General features: G+C 35.7%; 2 protein-coding genes across 2 annotated transcripts in view; both read left to right on the top strand.

The window, feature by feature from the left end:
* The window catches only part of LOC138316232 (FMRFamide-activated amiloride-sensitive sodium channel-like), a 54,038-nt gene extending 49,492 nt beyond the window's left edge, over positions 1-4,546 (top strand). Inside the window, exons 10-16 of the mRNA XM_069257833.1 lie at positions 103-192; positions 805-925; positions 1,227-1,299; positions 2,242-2,299; positions 2,430-2,554; positions 2,963-3,044; positions 3,607-4,546. Of these exons, the coding sequence (XP_069113934.1) occupies positions 103-192; positions 805-925; positions 1,227-1,299; positions 2,242-2,299; positions 2,430-2,554; positions 2,963-3,044; positions 3,607-3,741 (684 nt within the window). The 3' untranslated portion in view covers positions 3,742-4,546. The remainder of the gene's footprint in view (positions 1-102; positions 193-804; positions 926-1,226; positions 1,300-2,241; positions 2,300-2,429; positions 2,555-2,962; positions 3,045-3,606) is intronic.
* A 6,249-nt stretch (positions 4,547-10,795) lies between these two features.
* Positions 10,796-18,625, top strand: LOC138316230 (acid-sensing ion channel 1A-like). The gene is made up of 10 exons (XM_069257832.1): positions 10,796-10,994; positions 11,326-11,417; positions 11,858-12,018; positions 12,412-12,501; positions 13,481-13,604; positions 14,242-14,314; positions 15,163-15,220; positions 15,322-15,446; positions 15,730-15,811; positions 16,243-18,625. Exons 1-10 carry the CDS (start codon positions 10,825-10,827, stop codon positions 16,375-16,377), a joined length of 1,110 nt encoding a protein of 369 aa, XP_069113933.1. The 5' UTR covers positions 10,796-10,824; the 3' UTR covers positions 16,378-18,625.
* Positions 18,626-19,515: the final 890 nt, after the last annotated feature.

The raw sequence follows: 19,515 nt of genomic DNA, 5'->3' as shown, positions 1-19,515 counted from the left end.
TTTAACTTGAAATAAACATTGCCATAATCAATGCAGTACTTGAATCGATTTCCTACTTCGTGACACAGATACTAATTGTAACCTATATGTTTACGCTTGCAGATAGAAATCCAACGGCTTACTCCTCCTCATGGAAACTGTGAATATCATAATGACTATGTCGACCGATACGGAATTGAATATTCAAAAATGGTAGGATTCTAGAATGTTATTTCAATAAAAAACGTTTATCCAAAAGCAAATTTAAAGTCAATTAAACAAAAAAAATTAGCGAATAAAATCATTAAAAAATAGCAGAAAAGTAAGGGTATAAGGGTATCATTGTTCATAAAGAGTTAGGTCAATACAGGTAAAACTATTCTCTTTTTTGTTATTATCATAATTCAATATCATGAAACCTTATCTTGGATCAGTGAGTCGATCTATTTATTTTACTGGTCATGATTTGTACTTCAATGCGCCGCCGTTTAAGAGACTGGTCACAACAACGTTGATGGGACAGGACCTGGCTGATAATCAGCGAGCATAAACTCAAACGATTAAATATCCGTCTAGAGACAGGGAGTCCCAGTAACAAAGGCTACGTGCTTCATTTGTCCTCTACTATTCCATCAGCTATGCGTTTCATCTGATGTGATAGCATCTATAGTTAGGGAGTCCCAGTAACAAAGTCTACGTGTTCATTTGTCCTCTACTATTCCATTTATGCGTTTCATCTGATGTGATAGTTAGGGAGTTCCAGTAACAAAGGCTACGTGCTTCATTTGCTATTCCATGTGATACTAATGCAGTTGTTTTGTTTAGGCGTGTGAGCAGCTTTGTCAGGTGACCCTCACTGAGGATATATGTGGCTGTATTCCAACGATTGTATCTATAGATGCCTCCATTATCACCAGTAATTCTAAAGTCTGCGCGACCTTAGACAGTGGGTTTGATATCTGGATAGTGTGTGATACATATCAACCTGAACACAAGTCCCTTTATCAAGTTATTTGCTCATTGCAAAGTTAAAATTCACTGTCGTATTATGATATTGAACTATTAATGATAATGCATTTAACTGAAAGCATTTGTGAATGTTAATGTTTCGAGTTGTCAAAATGAAGTTTGCCGTTTAAAAAAATGTATTGTGATCAATGTTGAAGAAACGTTCTGCAGATACAATCATCAATCATTCATCAATTAAAATATTGATTAGATCAAATTGCTAATTCTTTATCTTGTAGTTCCGTGTGCAATTCTCGTCAGACAGGCCCAGGTGAAAGGCGATCTACATTGTCCTTGTACCAACCCTTGTCTGTACGTATTGTTTCCTATCTATTCCGAAATAAGTTGGTCTAATAATCTTTTTATGAATGTCAATGGAATTAATTTGCATAATTTTTACATCAAGTTCGCGGTGAGATTTCTACTTTTGTCATTTACCAAAAATTGACTAATATTAAAGTTATATCTCATGCTAATTTCACTGTAACGATATGTAACTTAAACACTTGCTATTTGGATATGGACATGCAAATTAATGATTTAACTCTCCAAAAGCAATGTCGGCCTAAAAGAGAGATGAAATATAGGGAGCATATATTCCTGGTTTTAAATAAAGCGCCTTCATGTGTTTGTTTACGTTTTTCCTTTGGCTGATATGAGCAAATCATGCTGGTATATGTCCACAGAGTGAGTATTTGAAACATCTAATTCACACATTGCCGTTAAATATTGTGTGTATCAAATATTGTAATGTGCGAGAATTATTTTCTTTGTAGATCCAGTCTGCTGAGGTCAACCACATGTTTTAATGAAAAAAATTTGACATTTTTTCTTGGTTTCACAACTCTCGTGTTACTTCGAGATTGTCACGACGATGTTCGGAAGAGTTCGAAATGATTCGGCATCTTTCGAGCCTATTTTTCACGTGAAAAGATTTTTCACTTTTATAATTAAAAAAATACTTCCAATGCTGCAACTTTATAAAAAGTAGTAAAACAGGAAGTTTAAACCTCAGACAGACGGAGAAAAAATAGTATAATGCTTAAACAGTTTTCACTATGCCAAAAAGAGCGAAAGTGATAGACCATAAAACTTTAACCGAACGTAAACTTGATAATACCAAATATGAGGGTTACATTCCCTCGGTATAAATGTTGTTCAAAGTAATGATCAGAATTATCTTATTCACAGGGAATATGTATACACCAAGAAAATATCGGTAAAATGTAATGATGAGAATTATCTTATTCACAGGGAAAATGTATACACCAAGACAATATCAAGTCATAGTTGGCCTCGACAGAAATATCTGGTAAGAAATGAGGATCGCATCCTATAATTGGTTTAATAGAAGAACTTTTTTTAACTTTTTTTTTACGACTTTTCATATCTCTACAATATAAATCCCCCTATCACTGTATAATATACAATTTCTTTGATAGATCCAAGAAATCATACCTTTGATATGTGAAGATACAGAGCGAGCACAGAAAGTTTTACATATAACCGGATACACATGTGATGACTTCCTTCTCCGGGATGATCTACCCGAGGCAGCCGTCCGCCCGTAAGTATATGCACAGTATTTCTAGTTTGGTAATCTATTTTGACAGCTATATAGTGACACCCTTATCATAAAGGGGTACTCATTCATAGATTTCATTGGAAAAGATTTCTGTCCTTTTTCTTCTTTTCCCTTTTTTCCATAAAAGTTCGAAATATTATTTGCTTTAATTCAATGGTTACAACTTAAGATTTAGTTTTTTCATTTTTCATTATATGTTGACAAAAATTAACTGAAGGAACCTTCCTTTTTCTGAATCAGGCCTTATATTTAACCCCTTAATATATGGTTTTACAGCATGATGATACTAATTACCAGACCCCGGAAAAGGTGTTCAGCGATGGACTCATCTGAATACTCCACGTTTGAAATTAATACTCTTAGAAATTTTAAATTTTATTCTTATTCTAGCTTTGAGGACAACTTCGTGAAATTGGACGTTTATTTTGAAGATCTGAATTACGAGCATGTCGAGGAGGCTGATGCGTACGATGTGAGCTTTACGGTGTGATAGTGTTAGATATCTTAAATGTCGTCGTTCTGAATATTTATGTTTTGCTTTACCGAATACAAGTTGCACAATGGCTTACCTGGTTTGGTTGTTGGTTGGGTTCTACAGCCTAGTAAAAGCTAGGGTCTTTTAAGTACGGTCTTCCCTTTATACAGTGTTTTGGGAAACTGTAGTACATTAGTGTTGTATCTATTTACCAAATAAAATTCTTACCTAGAACATGTAAAAGCTTTAGTCTGGTAGTGTCATCAATCATTATATGTCAACTCGCAACAAATATTGACAAAAACTCTTTTGAATGTCTCAAAAGCCGTTTGATCAAGGTCTTAACGAGACTTGAACAAGACTGTATTCTCAGAAAAGGCCATCCATATGTCAATAGTTTATTAACAAATCCTATAAATTTGAACACCTTTGTTTTTTAGAACACCTAATATCAATTCCCTTGTATTCCCATGACAACGTTATGTTTATTTATATTTTTTGCAATTTTTTTTTGGTTTGGTTATTGCTTTCATTATAAAGTTTGTGTATTATCTTTCAGGTATATCAATATCTGTCTGATATCGGTGGAGCGACGGGACTGTTTGTCGGGGCGTCTGTACTGAGTCTGGTGGAGGTCGTACAAGTAATCGTAGAAGTAATCAAATACGCTGTGAACAGGCTTACCAAAAAGTAGTGTCAATCTAACAAGAGGCAGATGGACATGGATTCAAAAGGACAAAACAAATTGTGATGATCTAAAACATATCAATTATTTCATTTTCGTAAATCAAATATAAAATGAAGTTGAGATTATGTCTCCGATATTTTCATTTGATAGTGAATACCCCGTAAAAAGTAAATCATGTATCAACTGTCCAAAAGGGATAATCCCTTAGGAATGACGAAGTTAAATTGTCATGTATTTAGATATACAAATGTATCGAAAAAAATGTATCAACAGTTCGAAGGTTGTATAGAATATATATTTTTCACAAAACATCTCTGATATAGAATATCATAGTTGTTTTTTACACAAGTATTGGGAGTCCCGAGCTATTCTTCTCCATATGTTGTTCTATGTAGCCTTTTAACGAAGCTAACGAAGCATTAAGCAGAAGCAGAAACTACCATATTTTTTATATTCTTGTATGTTTCGGCGAGGGGTCAGGCTATTAAAATGAAAACAATTAAAGTAATATTAATTCAGTTCAAACAATAATATTGCAACATTGAAAAACATACATATATGTTAACAAAGATCACGTACATAACACATCATCCTTTAACCACGTGTTTTCTGACACGTCGGAAAGGTTGATTCGACTGACATTTTCAGTGAGTGTCCGGTGGCAGCAATGGTATATTAATCAGGGACTATGACGCAAATGATTCCCCTTACAGATTAACAATTAAACGATTCACTAATAAAGCCAACGAAAAACATTTATCAAACACAGAAATGAGTGAATTATCGACATCAATTGTACTTGACATTCTCTATGGGCACAACGATAAAACATATATCATTTTTTAGATGTCACAGCAATCAGACATTTTCATATATTTCCTAACCACATTCAAATATTTTCTGAATGTGTGTGTTTTGTCTCAAAAATTTCATTCTGATGAAAATATTGAATTCATTCATAACATGATACTTTATTAGTTTATTTTCAATATTTTTAATTGATGTTATACAATACTGAATTCAAGATGGAAATTTTCAGAATTACTTTCTTAAATTTAATTTTAATTTCTTAAAGTTAAATCACTCCCGTCCATCTATGTTGTTAACATCATGTTTGAGTTTGAGGCATTAGGCACCTTTTTATCTATATCTTCTACATCATTTACGATTGGTTATCACTGAAGTCTTAGGAGAATACTTTTAACCTTTGTATAATCCATTTCGATTATATTCAGTAGAAACTTCAGGTTAACATAATTGGTATTTTAAGTAGTTCGGATGAACATGTTTATTTTGTTTTAGGTAGTTTTAAGTGTTTTGGTTTTGTGATAAAACATGGTCGTAAGTTTTGGCACCGGTATTCTGTATTTGCATATTACAGAGTTATATGAACTTGTAGGTAAGTATTGATTCTGACGTCATGTTTTTACTAGCGTAACGTCAAGCTTTTTCGGAAAAATTGACGTGAATTGCGCTCACAACATAATGACGTGACAACCGATACCTATCCGCAAGGGAGCTACCTCTGTAACATGTAAAGACTTGTGCTGTTGGTACATTCTTCAAGGGATGTGCTGTTGGTATATTTTTCTTCATTGGATGTGCTGTTGGCACATTCTTCTTCATGGAGTGTACTGTTGGTACATTCTTCTTCGTGGGGCTGTGCTGTTGGTACATTCTTCTTCATGGGGTGTGCTGTTGGTACATTCTTCTTCATTGGACGTGCTGTTGGTACATTCTTCTTCATGGGGTGTGCTGTTGGTACATTCTCCTTCATGGGGTGTGCTGTTGGTACATTCTTCTTCGTGGGGCTGTGGTGTTGGTACATTCTTCTAAATGGGGTGTGCTTTTGGTACATTCTTCTTCGTGGGGCTGTGCTGTTGGTAAATTCTTCATGGGATGTGCTGTTGGTATATTCTTCTTCATGGAGTGTGCTGTTGTACATTCTTCTTCATTGGGTGTGCTGCTGGTATATTCTTCTTCATGGGGTGTGCTGTTGGTACATTCTTCATGGGGTGTGCTATTAGTACATTCTTCTTCATTGGGTGTACTGTAGGTCCATTCTTCTTCATGGGGTGTGCTATTAGTACATTCTTTTTCATGGGGTGTGCTGTTGGTACATTCTTCTTCATGGAGTGTGCTGTTGGTACATTCTTCTTCATGGGGTGTGCTGTTGGTACATTCTTCTTCGTGGGGCTGTGGTGTTGGTATATTCTTCATTGGATGTGTTGTTCGAACATTTTTCTTCATGGGGTGTGTTGTTGGCACATGTTTCTTCATGGGGTGTGTTGTTGGTACATTTTTCTTCGTGGGGCTCTGCTGTTGGTACATTCTTCATTGGATGTGCTGTTGGTACATTCTTCTTCATGGGGTTTGCTGTTGGTACATTTTTCATGTGATGTGCTGTTGGTACATTCTTCCCGCGTGGGGCTGTGTTGTTGGTATATTTTTCTTCATGGGGTTTGTTGTTGGTACATTTTTCTTCGTGGGGCTGTGCTGTTGGCATATTCTTCTTCATGGGTGTGCTGTTGGTACATTCTTCTTCTTGGGGTGTGCTGTTGGTGCATTCTTCTTTGGATGTGCTGTTATACATTCTTCATGGGGTGTGCTATTAGTACATTCTTCTTCGTGGAGTGTGCTGTTGGTACATTCTTCTTCATGGGGTGTGCTATTAGTACATAATTCTTCATGGAGTGTGCTGTTGGTACATTCTTCTTCATGGGGTGTGCTATTAGTACATTCTTCTTCGTGGAGTGTGCTGTTGGTACATTCTTCTTCATGAGGTGTGCTATAAGTACATTCTTCTTCATGGAGTGTGCTGTTGGTACATTCTTCTTCATGGGGTGTGCTATTAGTACATTCTTCTTCATGGAGTGTGCTGTTGGTACATTCTTCTTCATGGGGTGTGCTATTAGTACATTATTCTTCGTGGAGTGTGCTGTTGGTACATTCTTCTTCTTGGGGTGTGCTGTTGGTGCATTCTTCATTGGACGTGATGTTATACATTCTTCATGGGGTGTGCTATTAGTACATTCTTCTTCATGGAGTGTGCTATTGGTACATTCTTCTTCATGGGGTGTGCTATTAGTACATAATTCTTCATGGAGTGTGTTGTTGGTACATTCTTCATGGGGCCGCGGTGGCCGAGTGGTTAAGATGTCCCGACATATTACCACAAGCCCTCCACCTCTGGGATGCGGGTTCGAATCCCATGTGGGGCAGTTGCCAGGTACTGACCGCTGGCCTGTGGTTTTTCTCCGGGTACTCCGGCTTTCCTCCACCAACAAACCTGGCACGTCCTTACATGACCCTGGCTGTTAATAGGACGTAAAACTAAAACAAACCAAACATTCTTCATGGGATGTGCTGTTGGTACATTCTTCTTTATGGAGTGTGCTGTTGGTACATTCTTCTTCATGGGGTGTGTTGTTGGAACATCATTTTTGTGGAGTGCGCCGTTGATACATTCTTCTTGATGGGGTGTGTTGTTGGTACATTCTTCTTCGTGGAGTGTGCAGTTGGTACATTCTTGTTCAAGGGGTGTGCTGTTGGTACATTCTTCTTCATGGGCTGTGTTGTTGGAACATCATTTTTGTGGAGTGTGCTGGTGGTACATTCTTCTTCATGGGGTGTGTTGTTGGTACATTCTTCTTCATGGGGTGTGCTGTTGGTACATTCTTCTTCGTGGGGTGAGTTGTTGGTATATTCTTCTTCATGGGGTGTGCTATATTGGTACATTCTTGAAAAAGCAGTCGTATAATTGTTCTCATTTTTAAGCGTGTCATTTCGCTTATTCGCGCTACACCGGTATCAAAAAAGGATATTAAATATCTAAAGCTAAATCGTGAATTTTCAAAAAGAAATATCGTCATGTTTACATATGCAGCAAAATAATTGGGCGTTTTGGCTCATGTATGCTCATTATATATTTATACTGAAATAGTCTGCAGTTCTAAATTTCACTGGAGGGGGGGGGGGGGGTTGAATTCGCGCTTTGAAATAGATCGCAAATATAGTGAAACATAAACCCTGGCAAAATAAAGCTAAAGCGCTTGAGTATAGATCAATTGTTTTTGGCACCAGATATATCGAGCTTTGATCAGAGATAGTAACTGTAAACGCGTCATTGTGATCAAAGCTAAAAAAACACCAGATTTGACACAGATACTGTCTAGAACACTCTATTTCATCAAAGTAAGCTACTTTAATAATGGCATATTACACAGCTTTAATTACACTGGGGACAATCACATGGGATACCTTGATAATGTGTGATGGTAATAATCCACATTCCAGCATTATTCGTTCTGGGCCCTGTTTAATAAACCATAACTGCCAATAGTATCAGTGAAACGTTGGTTGACTTTAAGTCACAGCAGAACATACTACAAGTGTGCAAATGATCTGGTTTGTGTGTGGGGTAAGTAAAACTAGTTTCTTAATGGCATACATTATTCAACTATCTTTTCTTTACAGTGTCCTGTTAACATTACTGTCGTTTCGTCAAATTAAGATTTTTTTTCTGTTTGTCTTTCAATTAGACCTATGTGATTTTTGAGTTAATATCATGTACCATTTGTTGATATTGTTATTTAAAGTTAGATGTGTGAGATATATTGATATCTATAACATCCCATCTCTCCATTGGAATTTTGATTTCAGAACTTTTATTCGTGGATGATTACGATACAATAAGTACGCCCATTGCGTTAGGAATTATTTAGTGTATACTTATACGTTTAAAGAAAGCTGCTGTTTTTAGATTCCACCAAACAGAAGATTATTTTGGATCCTTTGTAAACTGTATAATTTATTCTCACCGACCGATTATTAGAGATACTAGAAGGTTGATCCTACTCATTAAAATGTGACCATGTGAAACATGTGATTTCTTTTTTAAGGTTTTCTTAACCTTGTGACACGTAATAGCTACAAGACGAACTAATGGAGCTGGAAGAAGCCCAAGAGATTGAGGTAAGTACAATATATACAAACTATACTAAGTAATTTTGCTTTTTTCAACACCATTGTGTGTGTCACCTTTCCATTCAACGTTTCATATTTTCACATGAAATAAAAAAGAGTAACAATTAGAAATGATTATTTTACATGCAAACAAGATCAGCAATTACTAATTGATAAATATCGGGTAAATACAATTATCTTCCGCTGTATTTCAGCTTATCAATTAACAGTAAGTCCATTTCGTTTTCTGTATAGGAGTCTGTCAGCGACAAAGCTGTGGAGAAAAGGAGGGCCAAATTTAAAGAGGTTCTAAGAGATCTAGCCATGAACACAACAGTACACGGAGTAGCTCACATTGTCTCCGCAAACCAGGCTTACAAAAAGGTTCTCTGGATTAGTTTGTGTTTGCTGACATATACAGGCCTTTGTTTTCAGATTTTCAAATTGTCATCAATGTTTGTTTCGCGACCAAAGCAGACATCGATAAATTTGAAGTATGGAGCACTAACATTTCCTGTCGTTTCTTTCTGCAATATTAATCCATTAAAAAACACTCAACTTGACGATAGTTCCATCGGCATCTTAGAGTTTTACATGAGAGTTCCAGAGCTTGAGGTAAGCATGCATTATCAAATTCTTATTTTTTTCATTCTTAATTCATTTTTAGCGCGCTGTGCTAAAATTAAAATTCAGAGTTTTGAGTCCATAATAAAAAGTACGAAGTTTTTTTTGGTTTTTCACCTCCCCCCCCCCCTGTTAATTTCCTAACTTCAAAACAATTATTAAGTAGTAATTAATATTATTATCACTAAAAATCAGGTCCAAATTGGTCGCTATAGCATTTAATTTATATAAATAAATGAGGCTAGTGTATTCGATAAAAAGGAACGTTAGCCGTATAGTTTTTACACATGTCGGCATCCACTCCAGCCGAAGTCCTTTTAAGCTTATATGGATCGCAAAGCTACATTTTGAAAATTTCTACAACAGAAACTATTTCGTTCTGCGGATTCCATCTATAAAAGCTATGACGTGTCCGTATTATGACGTCACAATAAACCCTGGTCTATATAATAATTGTTCGATATTGCCTGTAACGAGCAATTTCATTATCTTAAATATACTTATTGAACCCAACAAGAAAATATCGCTTCAGGTTGACTGATACAACGACGGCATTGTTTCCTAGGGATTAAATTGATTTATAATTTCAAGAAAATAATGTTTATAAGATTGAATCAAAAGTAAGAATTTTTTTTATGCAACTCTGATTTAATATTGTTTGTAAGGCGAAATCCTCCACTACTGCCTCCCAATAAAAAAAATACCAAAACTACTTTTTGTGTAACTCCTATTTTCGTCGTTTTGTCGGTTTCAACTTTAAAATCAAATTATGAAGATTGCAAGGGATAATCAATGGGTCTTTGGACGTATCAGGTTTTTTGAGTAAGATAAAAGTCATAGTACCCGGAGAAACCCGTTGACCTACGGTCAGTATATTGCCAAAAGTAAGTTTTTAATTTGCACTCAAGTGGCGGAGGGTGAGCTGAAGAAGTTCGGGACACATTAACCACTCGGCAACCGTTGCTTCTTTGTTTTTATTTAATTTTTTTTCCAGGCCAACAGATATTGGGTTTTTTTCAATTATTTCTCAATGAAGGTAAATTGTGATTCTATTGCAGATGCGAGAAAGTGCAATACAGGAGCGTTCGGTCGTTGACAAAAGTAACCCGGAATTTGCCTTCCTGAAAAAGTTTGAGGAATATGGTGTGCATAAAGAACAATGGGATCTAGCTAAGAGCATACCAACCAACCATTTACAAATCCGGAATATGCTAGTCACACAAGCAATCAATGAAATGGCTATGTTAGTTTATAAGTGAAACCTTTCTGTAATGTTTTAATGTTTTACATTTAAACGACCGCTAATTGATCAATGAAATATGTAACACTGTTTCATTATGTTCGAAATTATCTTTAGTAACTATACATATGTTCTATCGATATATTATTCACATGTGGCGATATGGTATCTGACAGAAATATATCTTACTTAAAGTAAGCTCTTTGATGCGATGTTAAATATTTATCAATATTAGCCCTCATGAATATACAGACGACAATATGTATCTGTATAATTCTAACTCATTTAAAAACAACAAATCAGCTATCGTTGCCGTGAACGTAGCTCGCATTACAATTTGTGGTTGTAGAGATGACATTTTGAGAACTGGACACTCGATCGAGGATATGTTGATTCACTGTTCGATTGACGGAATGCGATGTAATTCCAGGTATGTCAATAGAGTCGTTATTAAATTATAACTGGTGACGACTATCTTATTGCGGGCATGTTGAGGGACAATGATTACTAATTAAAGTACAACGTATGTTCACTCGAATATGATAACGAAAATAAACTATTACAATCGTCAAAACATTCACATAATTAAATGTCACTGAGATTTTTACAAAGGTAAAGTTATAACGAAAATAAGAGATTCGTTGTTTTTTTTTTAATTTTCATCAACAACTCCCGACAGCAATATTACTAATCAAACTGAAGCCTTCATTTCAATTTCAGTATCTTTTGTTTGAAAAACAAATAATATTGTTCATTTTCAGTATTTTTAGGCACTTTAAAAGTGCTAGATTTGGCAACTGTTACACGATACAAACTGACCAATTTGTGGCGACAGTGCCTGGACCTGCCTTCGGTAAATAGCTTCAATTTCACACCTACCATAGATAAACGGTTCATTTTATTACAATGTATTTTTACCATTGAAAATGTTATGAGCCTTTACACCTTGACCAGATGGTTGGTTATTCGAATCCTATTTCGTCCGTGGCACATCCGTTACCAATCCTTGTTATCGCTAGTTGTGCCAAATCATTTTAATAGTAATAACATGCGAGGCTTTTAGGATTTCATTTAAAAAGAAAAATGACATGTAAAATTTAAGATAAAAAGCAGTAATATCTGTTGGATTTTTTAAGTACTTTTACATGAGTGGAGCTATTCACATGCTTTCTGTAAAAGTCAATAATTTGTATCATAAAGCCCGCATATTTTTCGGTAAGTTCCGTATCAAGAAAAAGTAGCTGTTATTGCTTTAACTATTATTTATGTTTCCTATCAACTTTAATTATTTAGGCCTGACATTGATGCTGAACCTCGACATAAATGAGTACGTTAGTCCATACAGCAGTGGCTATGGCCTGAAACTGTTGGTTCACGAGCCGGGAACATACCCATTCATTGAGGAACAAGGACTTACGTTAGCGCCCACATGGACATTTGTTAGTCTCAAACAGGTATTCATATTACATCAAAACCTTTGATTACAAACAATGTTAATATGTAAGAGTAATGTCAACACCATAAACCGTTATTGTAAACTTCAATTATACGCTAAAGTGAAAACTAATGTTACTAATGTAACGATAATATAGAAACTACAATAATGGTATAAAGCTTGGTCGGTATCTCCTCATGTTTTATAGTGTTTACCTCCTTAACAAACGAGAGTTTAGATGATGACTTTTGTTTCACAATCGATCGAAAGGAGGTAAACACTATAAAACATGAGGAGATACCGACCAAGCTATATACCATTATTGTAGTTTCTATATTATCGTTACACACTATAATACTACGTTATCTCTCGTTTCTTCAAACAAATGTTGAGCAGTTAAATTTTATTTCAGAAAACAATCGATAGACTGGGTTATCCGCATGGAAACTGTCAGAAACAGACGGAATACAGGCGCAAGTACGGTATGGAATACACAAGGATGGTACGTGATGACGGAAAGGTCACTTGATATATATGGTGACCATTTCATTTTACTGTAATTCATTTCATGAATCCTACTTTTTCATAGAACTTTCAGACTGTAATATTGAAAGAATCTTGGATATTTTTTTTCACAAAAGCGACATAAGTTGTATTTCCTTGAAATATTTAGTCATGTAGCTGGTTTCATTTGTACATACTGATAGAAGGCAACCGTATAACTATGTACAATTAAAACCTGTTACAATCAAATAAACATTAAAGGGACAATTCAGTCTAAGATTACATTAAGATTTGCATATATATCGGAAACAAACCAGTTCCAATGGAAATTAAATTAGTTTGTTTTACTGTGATAAGCCAGAAAAGTGAAATGTATGTGAAATGTTCAAACTCTCTTGTTGTCCACTATTACACATTGTGGTCAGACGTCTTGTATACCGAACCCTGGCACTTGCCAGTGTAGTAAAGAAAATTTTGTTTAGGACTACTCAAATCGCTCTTACAGTAGAGTGTTTACGTTAATAGGTGTATGTTCTTGTCTAAATATAATTCCACCAAATCCTCAGTGGTTATGTATTGCATTTGTTTAATGTACGTGACTTTGGCTCGGGTATGGGTACAGCATGCATGTTATACCTGCTTAATCGTATTGATCAACGAATTGGAATTTCAACGGTATCAATCAAAATACTTAACAATGTCGTGGAATTTGTCAATATTTCTTGTTATCTGTTTCATAAGGAATGTAGAACAATACATTAAGTTAATATTTTGCTTCGTGGTTAAGTGACAGAATTAGCCTCATTGAATTGTCACTTTAACGAAAAGCAAAAACAAAACAAAACAAAAGTTAAGAAATGAAACCTCTTACAGTATGTAATTAACTGAGTTGAGAACACTAATATTCTAATAGATACTATATCTATCTTCGACTTAGAACTGAAATACAGTATTGGTGTAATTCCTGTTACCTACAGACTTGTGAGCAGGTTTGCCTCGTCACTCTAACAGAAGATATCTGTGGCTGTATAACAGGCTTTGTCTCCATGGATACCACTACAGTCGCCAGCTCCAACAAAACCTGTGGACCTAACATCGAGTGTAAGTGTGTTCATTTTAAGGACTAGGTGAAGGTTTTATATGAAAGTCACTTTACAATATTAAACTGTTGTACATATTCTTTGGTGCTCCACTGAGATATCATAATAAAAGGTCCAGCTATTACAAGGCTCTGGAGGTATGATCTTATTTTGTTTCTTCTTACTAACTTACTTTCTTCTTCCTAACGTCTTCCTTGGTACAACCTCACATTCGGCATCCGGTTTAGCGCTCGCTCCTGAAAGGTGGTAGCTTCTGCTCCAGCTTAGTGCTCAGCATATAGCGATTGGAACGGCTGGTTCGCCCGTTGTCAGTATGTGACCGGGTGTGGTGTGCTTCTTGGTGTTGTCTATGTCGTGTATGTTTCAGTCGTGTAGCACTATAGGACGTAAATATATTAAATCAAACCTAACCAAACTATTACAAGGGGACACAACACGATTATACTGCAGCCTCCCAAAACATACAAACGTTCACTCACACAACGAATGACATTCCCTGCTTATCGCACTGGTAAGGTCCAGACAACTGGTGTTCTTTACTGTGTATGTCACAAGATACCTGTAATTAAGCTATAAGGCCTATCTTCCTTTTTTCATTTATTCTCAACTACAATTGTAATTATGTTTCTGGTTTACAGCTGTATGTTCCATTTTGGTGCTAGAAGCTCAGTTGAATGGTGATCTACCATGTCCATGTACCAATCCATGTAGGTAAGATGGTCATATTGAGGAAATCCTAATCTCCATGTAGGTTAGAAGGTCGGAATGAAGAAATCCTGATCTCCATGCAAGTAAGAGTGTTGGAATGAAGCAATTCTAATCTCCATGCAGGTAAGAGGGTCGGAATGAAGCAATCCTGATCTTCTTGTGGGTAAGATGGTCGAAATGAAGCAATTCTAATCCCCATGCAGGTAGGATAGTCAGGATGAAGCCATCCTAATCTCCATGCAGGTAAGAGGATCGGAATGAAGCAATCCTAATATTCTTGTAGGTATGATGGTCGGTATGAAGCAATCCTAATCTTCTTGTAGGTAAGCTGGTCGGAATGAAGCAATCCTAATCTTCTTGTAGGTAAGCTGGTCGGTATGAAGCAATCCTAATCTTCTTGCAGATATGATAGTCGGGATAAAGCAATTCTAATCTCCATGCAGGTAAGAGGCTCGGAATGAAGCAATCCTAATATCCCTGTAGGTAAGAAGGTCGGAATGAAGTAATCCTAATGTTCTTGTAGGTAAGATCGTCTGAATGAAGCAATTATAATCTCTTTGTAGGTAAGATGGTCGGAATGAAGCAAACCTAATTTTGCTTAGATGAAGTTGCATGTCCTCCAGTTAAACTGCGCACATATAGACTGCATTTTAGATCCAATTCTAGTATAAAGATTACTTCTGGATTTCTTCCTACGAACGAACCATTAGTTGCAGGTCAAAACTATATTTCAAGAAATGTGTGATAATAGCATTAGCTTTTAACTTAAACATCAAATTCTTTTAAACTCAATGAAAGTATTAAAATGTCTGAATTTATATATTAAAGATAATACTTCTATCTTTATACAGCGAGACCCAGTACTCTACTACCGTGTCCAGTCTCAGCTGGCCTCACGACGACTACCTGGTAAGATGGCATATAAAAGCATTGCTTTCTTGGAAGAGACTTTTAACCTCCAAAATATCAATATTTGTATAATGTTGACATACAATCCAATAATTTTACAGAGAAAGGAGCTGATACCATTAATGTGTTCAGAAGAACACCAAGCTGTGAAGGTTAAAATGGTGACCGGATATGACTGTAATGAGTTTGTCGATGACCCCATTAACAGCTCACTTAATATAGACAGGTAGGTAGTTTATCGCTTAGTACATAAATTTCACTTTCAGTTTAGCCACAATCTGCATTATCCTTATACCTCAGTCAAGGACGGTTGATTCAGTATGTATGCGTTGTGTATGTGCAAGATAAGTGCATGAACTATTCAAAACATCCGTGTTGGTTGATCAGGCGTTTACGATCATGCCATGGGTGTATCAGGTACAATCCTAAAGACCTACTTGACCACTTTATCGAATATAGCCAAAAGTTTAGTTGTTTTACCCATTACCTACCAATTATTTCATTTACAGGCTTCGCAACAACTTTTTGAAGCTGGATTTGTACTTCGAGGAGCTATCCTACGAGCACATAGAGGAAGCACCAGCTTACGGAGTAAGTATAAATAAGTTAAAATTTCAATATTATATAAAGATGTATAAAACCATAATAGACATTCTTATCTATCGGTCTCCTTAATTCCTTTTTAACATTATTTGGTCCTTTCCTGAATTCATCATTATCCATTGCTATCTATCTGTAGTATATGTGCTTTTTGTCTTTTTATCAAATTCATTAAAATAGTCTGTTCATGCCGTTATGCCTTCCTGTCTTCATTTCATCAAGTGTGTTACTTTACAGTTTTGGAAGAATCAAACATCCGAGCTTAATATGATACATAACTAATAGAAATTCTTTCAAATTGATATTTTGCTCTAGCGGAAAAGTTATTTTTTCAGCTTGCAATGTGATTTTTTAATATTAAATAATACTTATTTTTAACATACAGGATATCGATGACGTGAATTCGTTTCACTCTCTTTCAGGATGTCCAGTTTATGTCCGATATTGGCGGTACCATTGGTTTGTTTGTGGGTGCATCTGTCCTCAGCGGAGTAGAACTCATTCATTTACTCGTTGAATGCTTTCGGTACATCCTGTTTCGACTTTACAACAAGTGATTGATATGCTGTAATATGCTTATTTTGGAGTAATAACATTTCTGCTCAAGTTTAATTCGAGCATGCATTAGCACTCTGTTTGCTATATTTTCATTAGGGAATGAAATAAGCACAGTTATATTATATAGTCCGGTACCTTAGGGCATAAAAAAGGCTTCCGTATGCATTTCGTGAAGAAATATCAAGGCATATGCCATTTTGTTAAGAACAACCGTGGGCATCCGAAAAACAATGCCTGGTCGCGATCAGTGGTCAATATGACGTCATAAAGATGGCCGATGACCCCGATATCCGTATCACAGAAGACCAAAAATAAAACGTTTTTTTCTCGTTACCTTTATCATAACCATTACTTAAACTTGTTTCATATAGTCAATAAATGTATGAGTGTTACTCGTATGCATACAGTTTTAAGATGTATTCCGACATTTATTGCATTTTTAGAATAATAACGCCCGACTCCTTGCTAAAATTGAGGTGAAGGTAATATATTTCCACTATATTCAAAAGATAAAGCACTTTTTGATGTTTTTAATTTATTATACAGGCCATTTATAACACCCAAACATATCAAAATCATAAAAATATATGTTGGACATAAAACCGATTTTTAAATATTTTTTGTTTGAAGTAGATATTATCGAGCATTATTGTTTCCGGATCCGGCGGCCATTTCCTTTAAGTCATTTTCGTGCCATCCAAGACTTCCGGTCAAGTTGTTAGTTGTCTACATTTATACAAATATGACAATTTAATGTGGTTTTGATAGTTTCTATTAGTACATATCTTGTTCTACTGTTACAACAGTGTATAAGCAAGAAATAATCATGAGTAGAATAAGAAATTCCATTTCTGACAAGGCGTTCAGAATACAGGAATCTAACTAAGAGGCTCGTCACAAGCCTGTTACCTACTGGAAAATCACGTTTGATGCTCTCTCAATAATAGCATTTACATTTGAATAACGTTTTTTTATATAGTATAGAAGTGTATGTTCATATGCTTAAATATGCATTATGCACATGACGTCAAATTCGTATGGTATTGTAACAAAATAGGCCTAGTGGCCTGTGGTTTGGGCATATATACGATCAGGTATTGGATCGAGGTGTTCCAGTTTACATTTAAGATACAGTGTTTAAGATGTAACAAAACAGGTTAGTGGCCTGTAGTTTGGGCATATACCCGATCAGAGATCGGGTCGAGGTGTTCCAGTTTACATAAACGATACTGTGTGGTAGAGAATATTTGAAGATTCTGACATAAATAGCGCTAGGACGTAGCGTGGCAGTTTTATGCTGTGGACATAGAAATATAAATGCTGAAGATTGTTATTCATTGAGTTATTGCATTGTATGAATTAATTGTTAAGATGCGAGAGTGATTGAAATAATGTACGAGTTCATCACGTCACGGTCTCGATCTTTCCGTCAATACACAAACATGACTAGTGTGTGGAATGTGTTCGATATAAGATTAAGTAATCGACATTACATGTAAATCAATGAATGTACAAACCCATGTGTTAGTTATCTCGCTGAGATACTGTCGATTTCATTGTTAGACGACTTTATTTAGCTGTAAATGTCGTTGTTGACAGTCATGTGTTCGTCGCTGACAACTTGTTGTCAAAATGACGTAGTCGGCGTTTCGAGTGTATTCGTTGTAGAAATATTGTTAAGAATGTCTGTTATTATAATTAGATCGTTTTATTGTTTATGAAGATTTGTGTATTTGATTTAGGTACAGATGCATTGTATACGATGTGTATTTTTATAGTATCGGAGGGATTATATTATAGTTCCTTTGCGTAAGGTCTCGGGTGTGAGACAGGCCAACCGAGGCTTTCAGCCAATCAGCGGGCGGCCTAGCCTCGGCCGAGGCCCAAAGGTTATAAATAGGGGTGAGCACAGGGCCTCGCCACTTCTGTTTCACCGGTACCAGCGAGCGGTCACTACGCTCTCGCAGGATAATAGCGCCAGACTAAATTGGTTACGTTTTAAGTTAGGATTAGACACTCACATGTTTTAAGAGTACGGCTCTTAGCCTCTATGAGTTGTCTAATTATTTATTTCTTGGATTATTTGGTTATAGGATATGAAACTCATAAGTTTCAAGAGTGCGGCTCTTAGCCTCTATGAGTTATCATATATTTTTATGACAAGCCTAGGAAAGACTCTTATCTGAAGTTTCATGAGTGCGGCTCTTAGCCTCTGTGAGATGTCAATAGTTGATTTCTTAGGAACGATGAAGGGCCCAAAACCCCAGTCGATCCAAATTTTAAGACACGTCTGTTAAGTGACAATTCCACTCCACCAGAGGATAGATTATCCAAAAAAAACACAGAAAATTGCAGCTTAAAATTCTTAATGCAAACACAAACCTATAATGTAAATTACCCTATATCTGTAGTTCATTTAGTATTTCTCTGTGTATACTTTTTCCACATAGTGTTAACAGGTAAGGGAATCAATGAAAAGTGGTTCCTCATAATAGACATTATTCATAATGCCATCTGCAAACAAAAATTATGTAACGATTAGCAGTATAAATGTAAATGGTTTGAGAGACAATAAGAAAAGAGAAAAAGTGATGTATTGGTTGCAGAGCCAAAAAATAGATATAATATGTTTACAAGAAACTCACTGCACAGACACTGACCAAATTTCATGGAGCAAACAATGGAAAGACATAACTAAGGGGGGTGGAAGCATGTGGAATAATGGCACTAATTCATCAAAGGGGGTAGCAATCTTATGGAAAAATATTTTTGCAGCAAATGTATCAGAAAAACACAAATGTGGTAATGGCAGAATTATATCAGCCAACATAGAATCTGAAGATAAACTATTTGAACTGTACAATGTGTATGCACCTAACCATGGTAATGAACGTAAAGATTTTTTCACACAAACAAGTAAGATAATAGATGACAACAAAGGTCAATTATCAGAATGTATTTTAGTGGGAGATTTTAATTGCACGCTAAATAATAGCATAGATAGAAAACCAGCACTTAACAAACAAGATATAGGACAAAGAGAATTAAGCATCCTGATTAGTGAAAAAAATCTTGAGGATATATGGCGTTCTCAATATGTTATTAAGAAGAAATTTACATTTAAGAGATGTCATTCA

The sequence above is a fragment of the Argopecten irradians genome, chromosome 2, assembly GCF_041381155.1.
Source record: "Argopecten irradians isolate NY chromosome 2, Ai_NY, whole genome shotgun sequence".
Lineage (NCBI taxonomy): Eukaryota > Metazoa > Mollusca > Bivalvia > Pectinida > Pectinidae > Argopecten > Argopecten irradians.
The sequence above is the reverse complement of the archived record's forward strand: the minus strand, read 5'-3'. Positions and strand labels throughout refer to the sequence as shown.

Bases quoted from the DNA above. Each gene is read 5' to 3' on its own strand.
- LOC138316230 (XM_069257832.1), top strand. From the start codon at position 10,825: ATGTATCTGTATAATTCTAACTCATTTAAAAACAACAAATCAGCTATC. The intron at 14,315-15,162 runs GTAAGATGGTCA...ATCTTTATACAG, and splicing joins CCATGTACCAATCCATGTAG to CGAGACCCAGTACTCTACTA. The intron at 15,812-16,242 runs GTAAGTATAAAT...ACTCTCTTTCAG, and splicing joins AGGAAGCACCAGCTTACGGA to GATGTCCAGTTTATGTCCGA.